The 22,870-nt window shown below is 39.2% G+C and overlaps 4 protein-coding genes across 9 annotated transcripts in view; 3 read left to right on the top strand and 1 right to left on the bottom strand.

Annotated features, from left to right (window-relative positions):
* The first annotated feature begins 60 nt into the window (after nucleotides 1–60).
* Nucleotides 61–3,590, top strand: ercc1 (excision repair cross-complementation group 1). Its single transcript, XM_034204003.1, has 9 exons — nucleotides 61–225; nucleotides 406–837; nucleotides 1,096–1,199; nucleotides 1,383–1,482; nucleotides 1,886–1,962; nucleotides 2,323–2,422; nucleotides 2,617–2,688; nucleotides 2,838–2,906; nucleotides 2,999–3,590. The coding sequence occupies exons 1-9, from the start codon at nucleotides 166–168 to the stop codon at nucleotides 3,068–3,070; spliced, it is 1,086 nt and encodes a 361-aa protein (XP_034059894.1). The 5' UTR covers nucleotides 61–165; the 3' UTR covers nucleotides 3,071–3,590.
* A 444-nt stretch (nucleotides 3,591–4,034) lies between these two features.
* prmt2 (protein arginine methyltransferase 2) lies at nucleotides 4,035–9,151 on the top strand. Of its 5 annotated transcripts, none has more exons than XM_034204006.1 (9): nucleotides 4,054–4,312; nucleotides 4,414–4,569; nucleotides 5,261–5,428; nucleotides 5,844–6,002; nucleotides 6,174–6,349; nucleotides 6,777–6,838; nucleotides 7,821–7,924; nucleotides 8,492–8,660; nucleotides 8,879–9,151. In XM_034204006.1, exons 2-8 carry the CDS (start codon nucleotides 4,567–4,569, stop codon nucleotides 8,633–8,635), a joined length of 816 nt encoding a protein of 271 aa, XP_034059897.1. In that variant the 5' UTR covers nucleotides 4,054–4,312; nucleotides 4,414–4,566; the 3' UTR covers nucleotides 8,636–8,660; nucleotides 8,879–9,151. The 5 variants fall into 5 exon arrangements, with proteins under 5 accessions (XP_034059898.1, XP_034059900.1, XP_034059897.1 ...); XM_034204005.1 differs by having other exon boundaries at nucleotides 4,055–4,312; nucleotides 7,821–7,917; XM_034204008.1 differs by lacking the exon at nucleotides 6,777–6,838 and having other exon boundaries at nucleotides 7,821–7,917.
* Nucleotides 8,465–11,331, bottom strand: LOC117538373 (zinc finger protein 239). Its single transcript, XM_034204004.1, has 2 exons — nucleotides 11,082–11,331; nucleotides 8,465–10,704 (listed from the first exon to the last, which is right to left on the bottom strand). The coding sequence occupies exon 2, from the start codon at nucleotides 10,636–10,638 to the stop codon at nucleotides 9,649–9,651; it is 990 nt and encodes a 329-aa protein (XP_034059895.1). The 5' UTR covers nucleotides 10,639–10,704; nucleotides 11,082–11,331; the 3' UTR covers nucleotides 8,465–9,648.
* A 345-nt stretch (nucleotides 11,332–11,676) lies between these two features.
* The window catches only part of si:dkeyp-118h9.7 (sacsin), a 28,411-nt gene continuing 17,217 nt past the window's right edge, over nucleotides 11,677–22,870 (top strand). For both annotated transcript variants that reach the window (XM_034203979.1, XM_034203978.1), the window contains exons 1-4: nucleotides 11,677–11,746; nucleotides 14,663–14,709; nucleotides 15,629–15,716; nucleotides 16,009–16,120. In XM_034203979.1, coding sequence (XP_034059870.1) covers nucleotides 14,681–14,709; nucleotides 15,629–15,716; nucleotides 16,009–16,120 — 229 coding nt within the window. In that variant the 5' untranslated portion in view covers nucleotides 11,677–11,746; nucleotides 14,663–14,680. The remainder of the gene's footprint in view (nucleotides 11,747–14,662; nucleotides 14,710–15,628; nucleotides 15,717–16,008; nucleotides 16,121–22,870) is intronic.

Genomic DNA, 22,870 nt, shown 5'->3' with positions numbered 1-22,870 from the left:
TGTGTGTGCTTTTATTCTGAAGGTATCGGATCGGAAGTGGTAATGTTGTTGTCAGTAGTTCTCAAAGCGAGAGGATAGTGGTTTTCGAGAATTGCATGAAATATACTTCAGTGGCATGCTTTAACCTATGGTGTTACCTAACAAACCATTAAGCAGCTAAAAATCATGAAGAAGAGGTTTAACATCAACCTGGATGACTCTGCTTTCACCAAAGAAAGAACACCGGTCTGTATTTAGCAACATTTAACTTTGTACAGCATCTAAGAAATTAGCTAGCTAGTTGTTCATCTGTTAACTAACGTTACTTTTAGTACATTCCTTACATTTTAAATTACTAACCGAGTTAGCCACTCATTCCATAATTCTCGAGCCTCTGACAGGATTTTTCATTTGTTTGTGTTCCAGCCAAAGCCGCAGTTTCAAGCTTCGTCTAAAGAAGGACAAAACACCTCATCATCAAATTCATGTTCAACAAATCCTGCCAATGAACCAGTGGACCAGCCTATTTCCTATGCAGATTATGTCGTCCAGAGTAAAAGCAGTGTGGCTGGTCCTCCTCAAAGAGTGGGTCCCTCCAAACTGCTCCGGACTGAAGGAGATGGAGACAGCAATCTGAAGCAAAGTGACTCAGATTCAGTGCGTTCTGCCCCAGGCTTATGTGAAACAGTTCAGGACCCTGCTAAAGGGACTGCAGATGGATCTGAGAATTGCGAGAAGACACAGGTGGATGATGGCACACACCAGGAAGAGGGGAATTGTCAAAGGTCATATCCAAGCCTAAACCTGGGGCCAAAACCAGTGGGGTCTGGGAGCAGCATTATTGTCAGTCCCCGGCAGGTATGCATCATAAACATGTATGTGCCTCTTGGCTCAATGCAACATTATGTATTAGGTTTCTAAATGAAAACACCAGCTCTTCATCCATACATTCACCCTCTGCACACACTCATTCCCATACAGAGTCAAAAGGTTTACTCAAATCATCAGTTTGCTGATACTGTGCCCATTAGTGTGGAAATATGACTCTTCTCCTGCTTGTTATTTGCTTGCTAAACAGTAAGTATCCCTCTGCATCTTTTTTTTATTCCAATTCAGAGGGGAAATCCAATCCTGAAGTTTGTGAGGAGTGTCCCTTGGGAGTTTGGTGAGGCCGTACCAGACTACATCCTGGGCCAGACAACTTGTGCTCTCTTTCTCAGGTGTGTTTTTTTTTTACATCAAGAAGAGTGTGTTTGTGTATACTGTATGTGAGACTAATAAGAGTTGTTTGTGTAGAGGAGACATTCTTTTTCGAATTTATTGTGCAAAATACAACTTTTTCATTTAAATGTTCTCTCTTGTTCTGTTTTGCTGAAACACTGATGCTGGGGCCTGTCTTGAAGTCTGAGGTATCACAATCTCAATCCCAACTATATCCACGATCGTCTCAAACTGCTTGGACAGACTTTCACCCTGCGAGTGTTGCTGGTTCAAGTAGATGTGGTAAGCAAAAAGTGGGTTTATGATCAAAACATTGACAAGTTATAATAATTCAGTCAGAATTGTTAAGTTACAGCTAAAAGTGCTTTGCTTTGAGAAGAAAAAAGTTCTGGGCAATATAATGCGTTGATCTAAAGCTCTCTTGGGTATTTGACTACTTTGCATCAGTTGAGTACTCCCTATTCCTTTTGACTCAGTACAATTATCTAACAGAATGTAATTCCAGTCTAAAGTTTTCAGAGTACTGTATTGAAGGAAATCATACATGTGAAATACTAGATGCTGTATAAAAAAGAATAACAGATGTGTTTCAAAAACCTTCTCATTCTTTATACATAAATTCCATTAAAAAAAGATTCAAGATTTCATTTGTGTTTTTCTCTCTGACATTGTTTTTTTATTACAGAAAGACCCTCATCATACGTTGAAGGAGCTGGCTCGCATATGCATCATGGCTGACTGCACTCTGATCTTGGCTTGGAGGTACGACCTGCATCAGATTTCCAATAGGACTGAACAGTAACATACATAGAGAAGAGTATAGTTGGAAACAGTTTTAAAATGCTTCTCTCAATAAGAAGATAAAGACTGATACTCTAATGTTTAATGTGTCATGAGATGCAATTTAAGTTTGTAGGAGGTTGTAAACATTCTTTAAAACTTCAAGCATCTAATTGTGTCATTTATCAGATATGTTTTATTATATATTTTTGGTTCGAACCAGGATCAACAGATCTCTATTTAATGTGCCTGCTTCTGTTGAGCAGGGAATACTGTGCCTCATAATACAATTAGAAAAGAATAAATAAATAAACAAAGGTAATATTTGTGTTGTTTTGACAGTCCAGAGGAGGCCGGCCGTTACCTGGAAACGTACAAGTCATATGAAAAGAAACCAGCAGACTTACTGAAGGAGCAAGTTGAAAAAAACTATCTGTCGCAGGTGTGTGGATTTAAGTCTTCACGTTAAAGAATGTGTAGTCCATTGCTATTTTTTTGTTGACAATTTTGTCAATTAAAAAAATACGGAGGACCTTACAGTGTTATGGACTGAACTGGATGCAGCCACGTAGATTGTTGAGGTCAATTCAATACAATTACAGTGGTGCACTTCTGATTTGATTGGTTTGTTTTAAGGTTACTGATTGCCTCACCACTGTGAAGTCCATAAACAAGACCGATGCCATTACCCTATTGTCCACTTTCTCAGTGAGTACCACTTCAGTGAACATTTCTCCTCAAATTGCTGCTACACTACAATCAGTGAATATGGACAGGCATATCCACAGGCTGATTTTATGGAGTACTCTGAATTCATCTTGTCCTTTTGGGATGATGTATTTTGTGATTTCTATCAGTCTGTAGAAGGAATCATCAGTGCATCTAAGGAAGACTTGGTTCTCTGTCCAGGCCTTGGACCACAAAAAGTGAGTTAAAATACATGTGCGTGGTGGTATAAATACACAGCTGGCATAAGGAACATTTCTAAAAGTACCATGTTGGCATTTTGTGTTTTTAGGCAAGGCGACTCTATGATGTGCTGCATAAGCCCTTCCTCAAGTCAAAGACAGCTGAAACAAAGAGTGTGTGACATGCTCCTGGCAAGAACTCCTTAATGTTGGTTGTTGTGTTGAACAGCAAAAGAAAACACACACATTTCAGAAGACTGAATTAAATAAACACGCTTGATCTACTGAGGTGATGAGATAAAGTGTGAAATATTAAGCTGTTGGAGCTGCACACTGAATATATGCCTAATTAAGTCATGGCTTTGTTCAATGTTGAGTCTTTTATTAAATGAAAATAAATATTTGTTATGTTTGTATACTGTTAACTGTGCCTTTTATTGTTTCTTTGTTCTCAATGAGAAACAACAAGTGTGCTTAAATGTCTTTTTTATCCACAAAAAATTGGGAAAATAAATAATTGTATAGTATAAATTGAAATGTAACTTTGGTGGCAGGGTAAGGGCGAGCTCCTATACCTTCCGCTGACTGAAATGAATAACTAAAGTATACATTTGTTTTTAAATGACTTAGGTGTTAATACTTTGAAAATTAAGAAGCGCACTAATGCTACTCAAAAAATAATAAAAAAGATAAAAAATAAAACCAGTAGTAATTCTTTGTGTAACCGTTCTGTGTGCTAGAAGAAGAGTGTCAGAGTTTTTAACAATGAAGTCGTTTCTATCCCACCAATCCAGAGCGCAGTGCTGCCTTCAGGTGCTCCTCTAAAATTCCGTTTCTATGGTTTGAAGTCACCATGATACACTTTTACTTTTAATGCTTCATGTTAATTAGCCTGCAGTAACAACAGCATAGAGTGTTGGAATATAACTTTTGTGACTAAATGAAGAAAAATATTTGATGTGCATTATATGATGTTACTTATAACCAGATCAAACACTTATATGTATATATTTTTTTTTTTAAAAGGAAAAAACATTTTACGTGGAATGTTAAACATGAGCTATTTAACATTTATGTTTGAGTACTTTTAACATTAGAATAGAAACTCGTGAATTATGTTCGATTCGAGTAATGATAACAATGTGTCCGACAGCACCTGAAGGCACAGTAATTTAAACTGACGTCAAAACAGGAAGTGTTCATTCTGTTGAAGTGTTGTGATGATAAATAACTGCTCACATCACAAAAGTATTCAGTCCTAACTTATCGATGCACCGTGTGGCCTTGTGAACACTTGTTTCTTTCAGGTAACCAAACAGCAGGCGATTCAGCGCCGTCAGACATGCAGATCAAGAGGATGATGATGATGATGCATCTGTTGAAGAGTATCCCTGTCTAATTTCACTGGAGGTGGCAGCGACCAGGTTATAGACCGACACAGACGCCTGGTCTAATAACTGCACATCTGTACCGGAAAGTTTAAAGTCGGACGGGTATTTATAATTGTGCTGTTTTTGTCTCGTAGCTTAGTTTCCGCAGCGGGGACAAGCTGCTCGTGCACGCCAAGACTTCTTCAGAGTGGTGGTGGGCAGAGCTGCAGGGGGTCGCGCACGGTATGTCCCCGCCTGCTACCTGCGCCTGCTGCTGAGGAGGAGGAGTACACCTCTCTGGAGGACCAATGGCAAGATGAGGAATACTTTGGCAGTTATGGGACCCTGGTTAGAAACGTTCAAAGATCACACTGTTATGCATGTTATGCAAATGCAATTCAATTTAATACATCTTTATTGTGCCCGGATTGCAATTCTGGTACATTATTAAAACAGGCGAACATAATGTACACATAACCATAACATAAACGTCAACCACAACTGTACGGCAGCAACACATTCTATTATCGACAAGTACAAGCAAAAACAGCGTTTGCAATTTGCCATGAGTAAAATTGCATTTAGTACAAAGTGCAAAAGTACACCTCCAACCTGAAGGCAGAAGGTGGAGAATCTGCTGCAAGGGTCAATATTTAAACATGTCATTATGGGCATATGGTGTGTTTAAGAACACATTCAGAGAGTTTCAGAAATTGAAGACATTCACAAACAATGTTGGAAGGACCCAGAATAGATATGTGAATTAGATGGAACATGCTGCTGTTCAGCTTTTCACTTACAAACCTTTGCCGATCAGATTTTCCTAAGATGAAATGCACAGAAAGTTTTACAATGAGGACATTCTTAATAGTTCAATTTGATCCTGATACGTTGTTACTAAAATCACTTGTTACATGTTCCACATATTTAACTTGTCAAATCCACACATCATAACTGTATTTTCTTATCACTTTTTATTTATTTTATTTTATTATCCCACAGAGGCTTCACTTGGAGATGCTGTCAAATAGGAGGCGCACTGAGGCGTACAGACAGGTTATTCTCAGCAACAGCGCTCCTCTGAGGAATAAGGTGGTGATGGACCTCAGCTGTGGGACTGGCATCATCAGCCTGTTCTGCGCTCAGCTGGCACGCCCCCCTTTTTGTAATGTAAACAGTAGTGCTAGTGGGGGGGGGGGTTACTTATGAAACAGACTGTGTAAAATGTGTTGAATTTCCCATTAAGTATTAACAACTTGTCAGCTGGAAAAACAAAGGGTTTTGATATTAGACCACATTTGACACTTTAATATACATTATTTCATAATTGCATTATTGAATTTCTCCCGAAAGTATATTTTAAAGCTCAAAGTATGTCTAAAATGTCAACAAAATTATCTAAAAACAACCCATAGGAAGTTGGAAATATGAGAAATGTGGAAAGACAGAATCTCAGTATAGTGTACAAAAAAAAATCCTCACAGGTACTCTGCATTGGTGTACTTATACTCCCATCTGCTGGACAAGGTGTATTGCTACATGGAACAAACCCCAGGGTGAGCAGTGTCTAATTTTGGATTTGTAGGTGTTTGCTGTGGAGGCGAGCTCCATGGCCGAGTACACCAGACAGCTGGTGAAGCAGAACGGCTGTGAGGAGGTGGTGCTCCAGGGACGAGCTGAGGACATCCATCTACCAGAGCGGGTGGACATCCTGGTGTCTGAGTGGATGGGAAACTGCCTACTGGTAATAATAAGTAATAACACAAGGTATAATGGTAATATCTGTTCTACTTTAGCTGCTTTATTTAAGTTTTATTGAAGTTGTATTCAGATCCCATAATGCTCTTCCGCTCACAGTCCCACTCAGAGTTGAATATACCTCGTCCTGTGTCTGTTTCTCCGCCCTCTGGTCTAGTTTGAGTTCATGGTGGAGTCAGTTCTGCTGGCCAGGGACTGCTGGCTTGAAGAAGGCGGCGTAATGTGGCCCTCATCCGCAGCCCTCACCCTGGTGCCATGTCAGGCCAACAGCTATTACGCAGAGAAGATGGCCTTCTGGGAGCAGCCCTATGGACTGGACTGTACTCCTGTTCAGTAAGATCCACTACTCAGCTGTTCTTGATCTCAGATGTAAAGTTTAATCGTTGAGTATAATAATCTGTGGTGCCAGGTAGTGATGCTAGGGATCATGATGTGACAATCAGAATAGAAGCCACATCTATGGCAACCATTTTCAATGTAATAAAACTCAAATTAGTGTCACATTCACTGTGAGCGGCACATTTTAATTTAAGTAAAGTGTATATCGGTCACAAAAGTACTACATTTTTGAGAATACATTTGTTTGTATCGACTCTACATGCCACAATATGTTACTGTATGTCAAGCACATGGTGATCTGTTGATTCATTATTGTAAGCACAGTTAACTTTAGTTTCCACCATGTACATTTCTACAACTATATACACAATTTGTACATGAAGCCCTCAATGTGTACGCAGTAATTGTGTTTTCAAAATAGATCCAGTGTGACTGATCCACCAGCAGGCAGCTGGTCTCAGGCAGCAACTAACTGGCATCTTTGTAAGTTGCCTCAAGTTGCCCGAAACATAAAGTGGTCACTTTCCAACCACAATTAACGCTGACCTCTGACACTAACTGGTATTTTTCTAGCATGAGAAGAAAAACAAGATAAGTTAAGCTTAAGTTAATAAGTAAACTACAACTTTTGTATTGCATAAGAGGATTCCTAAGATTTTTTCATTTCATTTCAAACCTTTATTTATCCAGGTGTATCCCTTGAGATCATTGATCTCTTTTTCAAGGGAGACCTGCTAGACCTGTTTTATTTTGTATCTGTGTGTGGGTGGCTGTTTCCTGTTGTTTCAAATATGCACACATGCCCCACATTTATAGATACCATCAGGAATCGGTTGAATTAGTGTTTAAAGGATTTTACACCCTATTTGTAAACTTGCTTGGGGTTGCCAAAAGGTGTTGCTGATTTGACAATAATTGATTCCCCTTTTCTCTGAGGAAATGGCTCAAGGTTTTTAGTTCCTTCATGGGGTATGTTAGTGCAGAGCAATACTCAATGGAAAGTTACCAGAATGGGCAGGATGTGATTCAAACAGCAACATCCTCAAGTGACATCCTGGTGCTAAAAAGGCAACAATTATTTGGTGAATAAAGAATGGTGAATTGGAGTAAAGGTTTGCAATCAACACAATACAACTGAATCACTGAAGGGAATTATTGAGTCCAATCAGATCCGATGGTCTCAAGTAACATGAGATTATTTTTGTTCTGAAAGGTGTTGCAGGTATTTTATACACTTTATTTCCCATTTTGCAGTCCATATTTAGCAGACCAGTTGCTACCAGTAGTAACTGTTGTGACATGAGCATGTTTATAATCTGTTACTGTTTACCAATGTTTGTAGACAAATTAGTACGCACTTTAAATTACAATTAGTAAGGTATACAGAGTCTAGTGTTGTTTACCTGTTTCTTAGTTATCTTATGACATGTGTTCAGAAATTCAATTTGTCCTTTGCCCTGTTTAGTTTCAATAGTCACCTCATCGACCCCAGCGATTGCCTCACGGCTCCCTGTGATGCCCTGCTCCTGGACATGTACACTCTGGAGATCAAAGACCTGGAGGTGCTGGGTGTGCCCTTTTATACAAATAATTGCTCCACTCAAAACAGGCTGGATATGCTAACTGATAGAGCCATGTGTTTCATTTCTCAGGAAATAAAGGGGCAGTTTCATTTTGGTGTGGAAAAGTCTGGTTTTCTTTCATGGATACACATAATAATTAGCCACTACTTCTGAAATAGTGAAAACTAAAGCAAATGTATACAGACTGAAAAGTTGTGGCTCAAGCCTGTTATACCTACGCTTTTTAAAAATGATTTGGAATATTTCTCATATCTAACATGAAATTGAAAGAGACAAAGATGTGTGTATATCATATGTTGTGTAGTTTTAATGTGGAGGATAGTTTATTCACTAACAGCAATGATCCTAAGCCCTGAACAGTATGTTTAATAGCCCTTGACACATAATTTAACTAATCAGAATTTGTCATTTACAAAAATAAAAATACACCAAGCAATGTACACAACACCTAGAGTATTTCTCTATGTGCAAATAATGTTGTTAAAATCTTAAAGTGTCACAAAAAGTCACAAACTTTAATGCATGACAGTATTAAGTTGTTTATTTTCTTCAGGCCAACGCACTGGAAGCAGACTCTGTTCATGCTGGACCGGCCGGTCAGAGTTTTGGAGGGAGACTCCATCGCTGGAACCATCGTCCTGCGCAGGAACCCTGTCTGGAGACGCCACATGACCATCACCCTGCACTGGAGTATTAACAGCAGCACAGGGGGAAAGGGCCAGGCAAATATTTATTCTTCACTTTGAAATCTCTTTATTCATAAACATGTTGATACATTGATGGTAGATTCTTTGATTCTCTTATACAACATTGTGGTTACATGTGTGACTCGTGCAAAGTGACTCATACATTAGACTCCCCATATTCCTATCTTGACTTTGACTTATAAATGGTGTTGTTAGAGATGTTCATTTGTTTGTTTTTTTCTCTCCGTTCATAGGTTGGGAAAAATAGTTTCCCCATGTGGAGGTGACGGATTCTCTGCAAGTGTTGGAGATCTACAGTGTAAGAGTTTAAAACCTCTTGTGTTGAGTTCAGGGTCAGTAGGATGTGAGCTGCTGCTGATGGAATGAAGTGTGACAGTCAAAGGCCTGGGAACTACAGAACACCCATGTCAAAAGGGTAGATTAACAAAGAAGTTACATGCTACAAATGAACAGAGGAGCATTATTTTAACTGTATTATATATATTAAAACGTATTTAAATATTGGGCTGAAGAAAATAGTTGAAATCTGAAACAACAAACTGCTTTGAACAGATATTTGTGATCTCAGGTGCAAAAAGGAGAAGATGTTATGTTTATGTTTACTCTTATGTGCATATTGTTTTACAATAGGCATTCAATTTACATGATTCTTACTTTGTTCAAGTGTTTTACAAGCCAAAAGGCTTGTACAGGTTCAAGAAACAGATTAACCATCATTTATAATGGTTTGAGATTAATCATTTTTGTACATTCGAAGATTAGAGTGAACATTGTATGCCACTTAAATTCTTAATTATCCTAATGAGCTAAAATAGGCATTACCATTTAAAAAATATAAAATAACATTAATTATTTTTAAATAAAATGTCTGTACAAAAAGTAAACTAATGTTGATACAAATAAAATAAAGTTTTGGGAATTATTGAATTTCAAATGTTGTGTTCGTCTCTTTCAGAACTGTCATGGCACATTTCTTTTTTGTCTGTGGATGCAGTCTCATTGGTCATGGCTCTGTTTTACTCTTTGCTTTAGCTCTGGAGCGCGTGTTGACCTCTGAGGATAAAGGCTGAGTGGGTAAGGATTCAGGAGAAGGAGGCCTGGAGAGCGGGACAAACATGGGGGGTTTAACAACGTTGTCTTGAACCTCTGTTACCCCACTCTTAGCACGTTTCTGCCTCAAGTGTTTGTCACAGTGGTTGACAAACGTATCCAGCTTGACAAAGGTCTTGTTGCACACTTTGCAGTGATAAGGCCGCTGTCCTTTGTTGAGGCGTATGTGCAGCCTGATGTATGATGATCGTACAAAGGTGCGGCAGCAGACCCCACACTTCAGACCTTCGCTGCTACTCGGTGTCTGTGCCGGAGCTGGCGCTGGCACTGGTTTGACCTTTCCCAACGCTTCCTCAGCCTTGTGAGAGAGCAGGAGGGGCAGAGAGCGAAAACCGGCGCCACACTGCTCACACTTATACGGCCGCTCCCCTGTGTGTAGGCGAACATGAGCCAGGAGCCCAGCCTTCTGTGTGAATGACTTGTCACAGTAGGTGCACTTGAAGGGCTTCTCGCCTGTGTGGAGCCGCTGGTGGGTCTTCAGATGTGAGGCCCGGCCGAAGGTCTTGCCACACTCCGAGCATTTAAATGGCCGGTCCCCGCTGTGTATTATCTTGTGTGCCATCAGGTGGGAGGACTGATGGAAGTACTTGCCGCAGGTGCTACATCTGAATTTCCTCTCCTTGTTGTGGGATGCCAGGTGAAGGGTCAGGTGGGCGGAGGAGATGAATGTTTTGGAGCACAGGCTGCAGCTGTGAGGGTCCAGGCGGAGGTGGCGGTGTGGGCGCCGCCCGTTAGGGAGGCTGCTGCCTGCCTGGCAGGATGCACACTTGGAAGGAGGGGAGGAAGTGGAGGTTGTGTCAGAGTCCAGCTGTGGAAGGCTACATCGACAGTCCGAGCACTGCCCAGTCTGTTGGTCTTTAGCACTGGTTTTATTATCCAACATGGTGCTATCTACATTACCACAGAGCGAGGGGCGGGGTTTTCATTCTGTGACACATCATAGGGACATCTGAAAGGGATAAACACATTATGTTTATCGTGTAGAATATGTATCTGTGTAGCTGAGGGTAGACATGCATGCATAAAGTCTGTGTCTTATCAGCTTTATTGCCATAAAAAAACAAAAACATTATATGATGACGATTATAATCACATTTTCTTTATCACTTCTCTGTTAATGGCGCACGCTAGCTGACCAGATTACGAGTGTTGTTAAACGGTTCTAAAACTAATCGGCATGCAAAATTGAAAACCAGAAACACCATGGATGCATAGAAATACACTAGCTTACTGAAGAACAGGCACTACAATGTAGGCCTGGCTTCGCCCTTAACAATGCGATGTTACAATGCGAATAATTGCATATAAACAAGGGATTTTACATACCGTGTTCTTTCTTCCTAATAAAACGGGCATTTGTTGAAAGACATTATCCTTTAAGTGCAGTTAAGCACTGTAATTACACCGTAAAATAAAGGCTGAGGGATAGCATTTCGAGCCCTCCTTTTTCCTGCAAAGGGCTGTTTACCGGACACAGGGGCTGCAGCAACATCTAGCGTGCGGCGGAATAACTTGTATTGCCTATGCGTCGCAGAGAAGGAGACATTAATGTAGCAGTCTGCACATCCTAAATTAAAAATGAATTATACCGGACAAATTATTGTTATGATGATCCAACATTAAATCAGTGTGTGCAAACTTTACAACACCAAGTATCTGATGGGCATTTATTGTCAATATCAATGTATAAGGGTAGCCTAGATACTATCCTACAGTGACTTCCTCGTCCCTCAGAAAAGTTTCGTTTCATTGGGGAGTTCACAAGAAACTATCTGTGATTTGCACTGATGTTGCTGCCCTCTTAAGTTTCGATTCGTACAAAATGGCTTTTGACTTGTTTGGAAAACGAAACACACTGTATGTGCCGGGAAACGACGATTAGGGGTTGGATATCAGCAGCCTTTATAAATAGGAGAACTGATGAAACATCATTTATTTGGCAAACTTGGCACAAGCTGAACCGAACGGACAACTCTTCAAATATGAATGAGGTAGGCCTACTGTTGTTTCCATTTAGATGTTTTACTTTTGTGTTATTTTTATTAGCATCTAATTAAATAAAAGTAGCCTATGTTTTAGGTTATATATGAGGAAATCTAACAATTTTTATAGAGGACTATTTTGATACCAGTGAAATAAAAAGGTTCTTATTTATACAGATTAAAAAAAAGATTTCATGCTCATACTTCATTCACCATCCCTGTATGTATAATTATCATTTGTTTTTTGCATTTTATTGGTTAATTTCCTGCTTTGGGGTTGGGCTTTATTCTTTGTGAGACAGCTGCAATATCCACCACAGAGAGGCTGCAGGAACTCAGTTCAGAGGAGGCCCTATAAACAGTTGGTATAAGTGCAATCAAATTCAGGCCATTCATTCAGAAGCCTAACTTGAGAGTTATGCCTGATGTTGATTATCTTGAGAAATGTATGAAGTAATATCCTTCTTCACTCGTTCACTCCTGCACCTGCTTGTTAGCCAGGCTGGTATATTGTGGAAAAAATGTGTTTCATCCATGACCCTGAATCATAAACCACTGTACACTAGAAACACTTTTAGCAACACATCTTGTAAGCCTTAATTGTACTTATGTTCAAAGTCCAGAGGCCCATGTAGGCAGCAGTTGCCTTTTATTTCTTTTTTATTTTATACTGCAGTTTGACTCAGCAAAAGTAAACTGGTTAGTTAGCTGAATAAGACCGGACACCCTCCTTACATCTAGGATTGGGTTGGTGTAATAAAGACCTTAGGTTTTCAAGATCCATAAACCTGGTTTGTTAAAAGTCAGCTTTGTTTCACACATTTTTCTGATAAATTAAATATTGTTAGAAAACATTAACATAGCTCTCTTGTAGTGTGTCAGTTTCTGAAATAAAAGATCAATATGCCAATGCTCTGTAATTTGGGACATGCCACACCCTTAGTTTTGAAATGGACAAACAGGTAAGTCAACACATGAGTAAACTATAAATACGATAAATAAATAAAATAATACATATTGAATAAAGATGTAAAGGATCAGGGTAAGCATTAATCTGCGAGAGAAGATAAAGTTGAAAAAACAAATTATTTAATTTCTTTGTTACAAAAAGTGTTGGCAGCTTATTCCTTAAAACAGAAGCCTCAGATTGCTGCTCAGTCTGGTTGGCGAGCAGCAACCAGATTCATTTAAAAAAGTACAATATATGACAAGGGGCCATTATACTTTTAGAATTTGTTTAGTTTTTGACTTTTATGTTATTTATGTAGTTCATTCCAAACCTTTATTTAACCAGATTGGTCCCATTGAGATCATAGATCGATTTTTCAAGGGAGACCTGCAGTTGCAGTTGGTCCCCGGTCCGTAGTTTGGACATCCCTGGTCTAGAGACTGCCTTCATCTCCTAACTTTAAGATGATACAAATTAAATAAATACATTAAAAAACTTTGGGTGATTATGTATTGCTTCTAGCCACTCCATATTTGAGTGCAGGGGAGATACAAAAAATTGCTCTACTTAAAAAAGGGGAGTTTAGGTGAAGTGGCTCATCTAAACACCTCTTTGGTTTTACAAAAATGGCACAGTCCAATCATCCACCCCACTAAGGCAGGTGTGATTCGGCAGCTCACTCTTTTGCCAGGAGGAGGTGAGCTGCAGGAAACTGACAGGAGTTTTGTAGCGTCCCCGGCTGAATGATGGCCATACCCTTGAACTGATGGTAACTGTTTATTGCACACCATTGCTTGTATACAATCATTAGCAACGTAAGAGCTATACAATTAAAGAAAATACAATAATTATTAATTGTCTCACGGATAAAATGTTTTCCATTCCTTGCATTTGTGAACCTATGAAAACTAAATAATGCAATTACCTACTGACAATAAATCATGAAACATTACCTTTTAACCCTTTTTAACTGAACTTGACCAGAATAAGCATTAATTAATTTGTAGCGTGTTATTTTAAATCACACATAGTTTTAACCCATATTTACTAGAGTTATGTTAGCTGACAAGCTCCGTTGTAACAAATAGCTCACTACTGCCCCCTAACTAACGAAGCGGAACACATTACACACAAAACTCTGCAAAACTACAAAATAACACCACATAATATCAATCAACGTATAAAATAAAGGAATAACAAACATAGTGCCCTTCTCAGCCAGGTGCTAAATACCCAATATAACTAATTATTATATGTTAATTTATGCGTCATCTATCAGTCATTTTCATTATTCATGTGTGACAAGTGTTTACACTGCTCCGTTGACCATTAACTTCCGGTAAAAGTCCCTTCAAAATAAGAGTCCCGATTTTATTACTACCAAAATAAAAGTGCAAAACGAGAACTTTATCATAGGAAAATATTGGCATAGAAAGATAATCACTTCTATAAAAAGGTAACACATTAAAAATATAGTTAGACATATTAAAGGTAATTTACAAGTTTGGTTAACATTTAACACATTTAACACCTTATACATTTGACAAGATTGTGTGCACTCAATCTAGCAAAAATAAAGTTTGTTCTAAAAGGTGTCTGTGTTAATTTGTGATTTAAAAAAATAACAAAACCTTCACACCTACTTTTGCTTGTGTTGTGTTACCATAACTGTTTAAAAAACAACTAAGGTGCACTAAAACAAGACACTAACATTCTACCAATGACATTGAGAACCCTACCTGTATGAAGCATGAAACAAAAGCAATGTGTCATTATGTATCTGCTGATTGGTGTGCAATGGGTTTGAGGTCAACACAACTCAACGGAGGAGAGATTGTACTATAGAAAACTAAAGTATGTGCAGAGGAGCTTGTGACATTTCTAATATGTGTGCCAGCGGGTGTGGTCATCACATATTAATAAAAAGGGATGTTTTTTCCTGCAAGCTAATGCAACATTTTTTTAATCTCTTACAGTAATCTTTGCCAGGAGGGATGAGTTTGAATACTAAGAAAAAAAGTCGGTGAGTTTCAACTGTCTCTTAACCCGCAGCCCAGGGAGTACCCTGATTTGTTTTTTGGAGTGCTTTTTTATTTATTTATTCATTTATTTAAAAGGGACAGTGCACATTAATGAACATTTCTGTAAATGTGCCAGAGATAGCCAAGAGGCTATTTTTCATCTTTTTCACTTTTTTCACCTGGACAGATTTAGTAACTCACCCTAAAGACACATTTCATACATGTTAGTGTTTTGATTTTGTATGGGAAAAAAATATCACCTTATATTCAATTGTACATTATTGTTCTCACTTTTTAAACTTCCTAAGCACCATCATGTTGTTATTCAAAGTGCTGTGTGATGGTGTAGAGCTTATTTGCGTGACTGATTATGCACAACACATGTATAAATGACACACATTAATTTAACACATGCTAGGACTGCTCGATTATGGCAACAATTATAATCTCGATTATTTGGGTCAATAATTGATATCACGATTATTAAAAACAATTATCCATTTACTTTGAAAACATCTATTTATTGAAAAAAACATTTGAACAGTATGTTTTTAACAGTTGATTTAATTGCGATTAAAATACGATTAATTGAGCAGCCCTAACACATGCTACACAATTCAAAATTCCTCTCCATACCAGTCACGTTTTAGTGGCATTTTATCAATTCATTGTGTATTAGAGGGCAAAGTCACAAATAATATACTTAATATTATGGGTCGCAATACATTTTTTGGCAACATATATATCATCCTCATCTTACTTCAAGTAAACACTTCAACCCTATGGCTAAAGATGAGTCAAAAGTACCTGCTGGTTGAACTTGTTTCAAATTCCAGCTCTTCATACCTTGTTTAAAGAAGACTCACCCTGCAAGAATTTTAACTTTTGTTCATCACTCTTTTATCCTCATGTTTGGTTTAGAACGTCCTTCGGGGCAACAGCACCGCCCTTCATTGACTACCTACAAGATATTCTACGACGATATCCAGATGGTGGACAAATTTTGAAGGTGGGTTAAATGCTCTAATTTTACCTAACACTATGTACTAATAAGAATGATAAAGGGGTATTATACCACCCTCAGGTACAACAAAACCATCAAACAGGTGAGGGAATGCCGAATCAAGTGCAGTTTGTACGCACCTACACAGTGAGAGGAGGTCCATTAGGCAACTTAAGTGTAACGCATGTAAAGGTGGAATAATGGTGTGCAGGGATGTTTACTTTGCTCTTGTGTAGCCCCGATTTGGAGCTTGTCATGCTCTGTTAATGGTCATTTATTTTTATTTATTTGTCAACAGGAGCTGATTCAGAATGCAGATGATGCTAAAGCCACGGAAGTGGTTTTCATACACGATGACAGAAGCTATGGGACTGAGAGCCTGTGGACTGATGAATTGGGAAAATACCAAGGTATGTTGGATGGGGAGGTTGTGGCGCAGTGGAATAGTGCGCCGATCTTTGGCTCAGGGGAGAGCTGGTTCCAGTCCCACTGTAGTGTTATGTTAATGTAATAATGTTCATAAAATAGCTTTTTTATAAATGTAAAGGATAAAGGAGAGGTAGCTTGATGACATAGTGTTGAGGCTTCTAATTAAAAGGTGTAATACTCAAGGCAAGGCAAGTTTATTTATATAGCACTTTTCAATACAAGGCAATTCAAAGTGCTTTACAAAAAATGAAAGACATTAAGAAAATGGCATTTAAAATCAGTCATTAAAAAGAAAAGCTAATAAAATAAACATTAAAAGAAAAAAAATACATGGATAAAAGTTACAGTGCAGTCTAAGATATGAATAGTTCAATTAAACATTAAAAGAAAAAGTACATGGATAAAAGTTACAGTGCAGTCTAAGATATGAATAATTCAATTAAACATTAAAAGAAAAAGTACATGGATAAAAGTTACAGTGCAGTCTAAGATATGAATAATTCAATTAAAAGCAGCGACAAAAAGAAAAGTCTTTAGTCTGGATTTAAAAGTAGTCAGAGTTGCAGCGGACCTGCAGGTTTCTGGGAGTTTGTTCCAGATATTTGGAGCATAATAACTGAACGCTGCTTTACCATGTTTAGTTCTGACTCTGGGGACAGAAAGCTGACCAGTCCCTGAAGACCTGAGAGATCTGGATGGTTCATAATTTAGCAGGAGGTCAGAAATGTATTTTGGGGCCTAAACCATTCAGTGCTTTATAAACCAGCAGCAGTATTTTGAAATCTATTCTTTGACACACAGGAAGCCAGTGTAAAGACTTCAGAACAGGAGTGATGTGATCCACTTTCTTAGTGTTAGTGAGGACTCGAGCAGCGGCGTTCTGAATCAGCTGCAGCTTCCTAATAGATGTTTTAGTGAGACCTGTGAAGACACCATTGCAGTAGTCGAGTCTACTGAAGATAAAAGCATGGACAAGTTTTTCGGGGGGGTGCTAGTGTATCGCCGGAGCTGTATTAGATTAACATTAACATGCTTATTGTAGTTGTAAGTGCACTGCCTTGTGGCCTGTAGCACCGGCATATGTGTGCGCTGGACCTGAGAAGGCATGAGCAGAGGGTTGAATTGCCGATTCTTGTTCTGTTTGCTGTGACTATCTTCCTCACCCTCTCAAACTTACTTTCAGTTGCGCGCGCTACTAAAGAGACGCGCTACCATGGAAACCAAACAATGGTGTAGCTGTATTAAAGTCCGAGTGGAAACAGTCCTGAGTAAATCTGATTTTGTCAGAAATCGGGAGAAATATGACCCCGGGAGGAAACCGGGAGAGGGCAATGAAATCGGGAGTCTCCCGCAAAAATCGGGAGGGTTGGCAACAGTGGGCGATACTGCTGCAGACTCTCTGCACACACACACACACACACACACACACACACACACACACACACACACACACACACACACACACACACACACACACACACACACACACACACACACACACACACACACACACACACACACACACACACACACACACACACACACACACACACACACACACACACACACACACACACACACACACACACACACACACACACACCAGCCTGTCCTCCTACAAAAAACGACCAAATAGGTCGATTGTTTAAGCAGCTTAGATTACGACCCATGGCCACGTTTTAAAGTGTAGCACCTCTAGTGGTCGTGTAAGAAACAACATGCTCCCGTTTATTCACAAATAACCCTCTCTGGAAAATCCTAAATTGTAGAATAGTTTGGCCATTAAAATGCTTGTTGATTAGATTTTTAGCGAGAAGTGTATATTGTACTTTTAGAATCCACATCCAGTGGATTTGTAGGATCTATAGTTTGATAGATATTTAAGAAGATTAGCTGAGGTCTCGTCAGGATAACGTGTATGCAGCTTCCATGTAAAGTTAGCGAAAAACTTCGAGTTTTTCCAGTCTCGAAGTTTTCATAATAAAACCGGATATTTTCCCCTCACTGTCAAATGATTACACTGTGATATCTGCATTACTCATCCACTAAAAAACATCAGTTTATCCTTGTTAATTACACAATATTGATTGGTTTAACACTAGAACCGCCAGAGGTCGCTGTATACCTAAAACCGCCAACGGGTAAAATGTACCCGCTATTGATTTTCAAGGTACAATGTTCTTTTATTTATCATACAGACAGTGGCGTTTTTATATGTACAAAAGTGGTGGGGCACAAAAAACTTAGATGTCTATAAGCTTCTGCAGTGAGGTTCATGGCTGGTGAGGCACTGGCACTGACTCTTCAGGTTTACAAATATTATATTTTGACCTAAATCAAAATATAATATTATTTTCAAAAGCTTTTTTTGTCTGATGCTTCAATTAATTTTAAACAGACAGTTCAAAAATGTAATTTTGTCATTTAAATATTGAATTGTTCTCTCTTAGTAAGATCCCATTTTCAATAAAATTGCAGTCTTACCTTGACTTGAAGATGAAGTCCATTTGCCTATCCTTCTGGACAAAAATCTCTATTACTTTTTTGTAAAAGTCCTCCTTATGTTCTTGTAGTTTCAAAAGTCTATAATAAATCTAATCTAATCAATAGATTTATGATTAGAAAATTATAAAAGTAGGGTAGACATGTGGATATTATCCGGCTGAACAAAACGTGCATTTATCTAACAGCTATGTTTCCCACAGATCTTATTTGGAGCTATATTCTAAAATCCTATGGAGAAATCTCATTGCTTTTTTGTCGAGGGAAGCCATCCGCAGCTTACTTCCGGGTTTTGGGATGCCTCACTGCAGCTCTCTCGTCTCCTCTTCACACACCACACTTTTCGCGGCACACGTACTTACAGCCAATCAGCTCTGAATGATGTGAGATGACGTATGGTGGGGATGGCAGCACTATGCCCCTATGGTCATTATTTTTTGCCACACACATTAAATAGGAAAATATTCTGAGCATGCGCAGTGTAGTTTTTACAGTCACCGTTCACTTAGACAGATAGAGGGAGGGGCAGGATCGGGTTTTGTCCCACATGGTTCTAAACAGCTCAATAGGCACACACTATAGACACTAATTAGAAGAACACAGACTAAAACAGCAATGTACAGACGAATCAGATGATTAAACATGATCTTAAAATATATTTTATATATTTTTAAATTTATTTTTTGCATTTTGTTGTAATCATTATTTGTAATACTTTCTGCTGACACTAGGTGGGGCTGTGCCCCACCTGCCCCTAATGACCAGTCACCACTGCATACAGAACAGTGAGTTTTGATTGCACAGGGATGAAACTTATACCAATAGAATCTGTGGACTCTCAGCTTTCCATATGATATAGTTTGTGCAGATAGCATGAAGTATAAAATATTGCTAAGAGTGCTGATTTAAACGATTGGTGTTAGACTTGTGTTTTGTTTAGGTACAAATCTCTCTATCTATCTATAACTATCTATCGATCTATCTGTAATGTTCTGTTCTATGGACATATAATTGTCTACATAAACAGACGACGCAAACTACTTCTCTCATTCCCAGTGTCCATCTTTATTCAACTGGCACGTAACCTGCACACATGCATTACGTCCTCAATGTGAGCTCAGTCATCCAAGATCTTGTATTCTCCAAGATGTTACACTATCTATAACTATATATCTGTCTATCTCTCTCTCTATCAAATCAAATCAAATCAAGTTTTATTTATATAGCACATTTATAAACTATTTTTGGTCGAGCCAAAGTGCTGTACATATAATAAAAATAGCCTACAGTAGAGACACTTTACAGCAAATACAACAACACAGATTGTTCAGAATATCAGTATGAGAAAAACGACACCCTCTATCCTTAGACCCTCACATCGTACAAGGAAAAACTTCCAGAGAAAACCCACAGTTTAAGGGGAAAAAATGGGAGAAACCTCAGGGAGAGCAACAGAGGAGGGATCCCTCTCCCAGGACGGACAGACGTGCAATAGATGCCGTGTGTAAATCGAAGAGATAATACATTTTACAGCATATAGACCGAATGTTAGGAAATGCATGTGTCTGTAATAAGAAGATGATTCCACGAGGATGTCAGCTACAATCCTGTGGAAGCCATCAGGGAAGCAGCATGACGAGACCCAAGGCAGGACCGCAGAGACAGGTTCAGCCACGACCCGAAGTCCACGACTTAATCCAGAACTCAGGATAGAGGATCCAAGACACAGGACTACAGCAAGAGGATCAGCCTCGACTCCAGATCCCGGCGTAGATATAGATACAAAAGAAGAAAAAAGATTTGGCTGGGTTAATCGGAACAAGAGAATACACAGACACAGACAGAGAGGGGAAAGGTCATTGGATAAAAGTTATTCTTGATAACCCTCTAGAAAGATCTCATGAACTTCCCCACTCAATCTATCAAGACCCGAGCAGTTCTATTAGATATAGGATAAGAAACAGAGATAGGGAGCACAACAACCTATCTCTTCGTCAGATGCACTCCCCTGCTTATCTAAGCGACTCTGTAACCCGTTACCCTCTACAAGGCCATAGACCAGCAGAGGGAAAATGGGGGGTGGGTAAGGGTAAGGATTTTTAAGAATAAACCGCAAGGGTCTAAAGGGAAAAAAGATGAAATATAAGGTACTATATTTTAAGTAATCCTATCTACTATTCCTATATTCGAATAATGTATAAACTATTTTAAAAATACTTTATGAAATCCTATGTTGTGTTATAAATATTAAAATAAAGAACTTAATGAATAAATAAATAAATAAATGAATAAATAGATAATTAAACAAAAGCCAGAGAGAAAAAGTGAGTTATATGTGTTGATTTAAAAACCCCCACGGTCTGGGCCGGCCGCTGCGAAAGCTCGATGCCCTCGGGTTTTAAGCCTGGTCTTAGGCACTATCAACAGCAGCTGATCAGCCGACCTTAAGGCTCTGCCTGGGGTGTAGCGATGGAGGAGTTCGGCTATTTAGGCAGGAGCCAGCCCATTTAGGGCTTTAAAAACAAATAAAAGGAGTTTAAAATCTATTCTGAACCGAACTGGAAGCTAGTGCAATGAAGCCAAATTGGGGTGATATGGTTGCGCTTTTTATGGCCAGTGAGAAGACGTGCAGCTGCATTCTGAACTAGCTGGAGGCGTCTAATTGAGGCCTGATCCATACCCACATACAGAGCATTGTAGTAATCCAGTCTCGAGGTAACAAAGGCGTTAATAACCCTTTCTAGGTCTTTAAAAGATAAAAACGACTTGGTCTTAGCCAATAGTCGTATTTTGAAAAAGCAGGTCTTGACTTACAGTGCTAACCTGCTTATCAAATTTAAAGGCGCTGATGAAGGTCACTCCAAGGTTCATAACAGAGGGGAGGATATTTTTATTGAGGGAGCCCAGAATATCAACCGGGGAGACTGTTTGGTTGGGGTCCAAAAAAAATGACCTCGGTCTTGCTCTCATTGAGGGTGAGGAAGTTTTGGCTCAGCCAGGATTTAATCTCTGTTAAGCAGTCCTTCAACTGCTGTAGTGAGTTGGCATTTTGATTGAGAGGCAGATAAATCTGTACATGATCAGCGTAACAATGGAAGGGGATATTATGTTTTGTGAGAATTGAACCTAGGTTCAATGTACAATGTACAATGTTTCTATTGTACATTGTATGTACAATAGAAAAAGGATGGGGCCCAGAATCGAGCCTTGGGGAACCCCACAGGTAAGAGGGGCTTTGGCAGAGGAGAAAACACCTAACTGCACTGAGAAGCTACGGTCCGTCAAATAAGACCTGAACCATGCAAGGGCAGAGCCTGTAATGCCTGTGGACTGTTCAAGCCGTGACAACAGGATACTATGATCCACAGTGTCAAAGGCAGCAGTTAAACCTAACAGCACCAAGACAGCTGGGCTACCTGAGTCGGCGGCTAAGAGCAGATCATTAAAAACTCTTAAAAGGGCTGTTTCAGTACTATGCATAGGTTTAAAGCCAGACTGAAATTGTTCATGGATACCATGCATGGTTAAAAATGACTGCAGCTGGGCGTAGACTACTCGCTCCAGGGCTTTAGATAAAAAGGGTAGCTGGGAGATGGGCCTGATATTTGCGAGAATGGAGGGATCGAGATTTTTCTTTTTAAGTAGTGGCTTAACCACGGCATGTTTTAAGGCAGCTGGGACACATCCTGAGCTAAGAGAGGTGTTTACAAGCAATAAAACACTTGTTCCAACTGATTCAAAAACATCTCTAAGGAAGCGAGAGGGAATGCTGTCTAAGGTGCAGTTTGTCGGCCGCAGGTGCTTGACTACATCCGAGAGAGAAGAGAGGGATACAGGCTCAAAATGGTCGAGGACAGCAGGGCACAGAAAGGGAGCAGGATCTGGGGTAGCACTAGTATAGACTAGCCTAAGAACAGATACTTTTTCGATAAAAAATGTAAGAAATGTATCGCAGAGAGTAGTTGATGGCACAATTGGAGAAGCATCACAAGGATTAATGATCGAATTGAGGACATTAAAAAGAACTTGAGGTTTATTGCTGTTTTTGGAGATTAACAGATAAATATACTCTGTTTTGGCTGCTTTAACTGCCGTCTGATAATTGGAAAGGCAAGCACGAAGAATTTCTAAGGGGACATGAAGTTTATCCTTTTTCCATTTTCTCTCTGCACGCCTGCAAGCGCGTCTAAAAGCGCGAGTACAATCATTGAGCCACGGCTCTGAGAGAA

The sequence above is a fragment of the Gymnodraco acuticeps genome, unplaced genomic scaffold (assembly GCF_902827175.1).
Source record: "Gymnodraco acuticeps unplaced genomic scaffold, fGymAcu1.1, whole genome shotgun sequence".
Lineage (NCBI taxonomy): Eukaryota > Metazoa > Chordata > Actinopteri > Perciformes > Bathydraconidae > Gymnodraco > Gymnodraco acuticeps.
The sequence above is the reverse complement of the archived record's forward strand: the minus strand, read 5'-3'. Positions and strand labels throughout refer to the sequence as shown.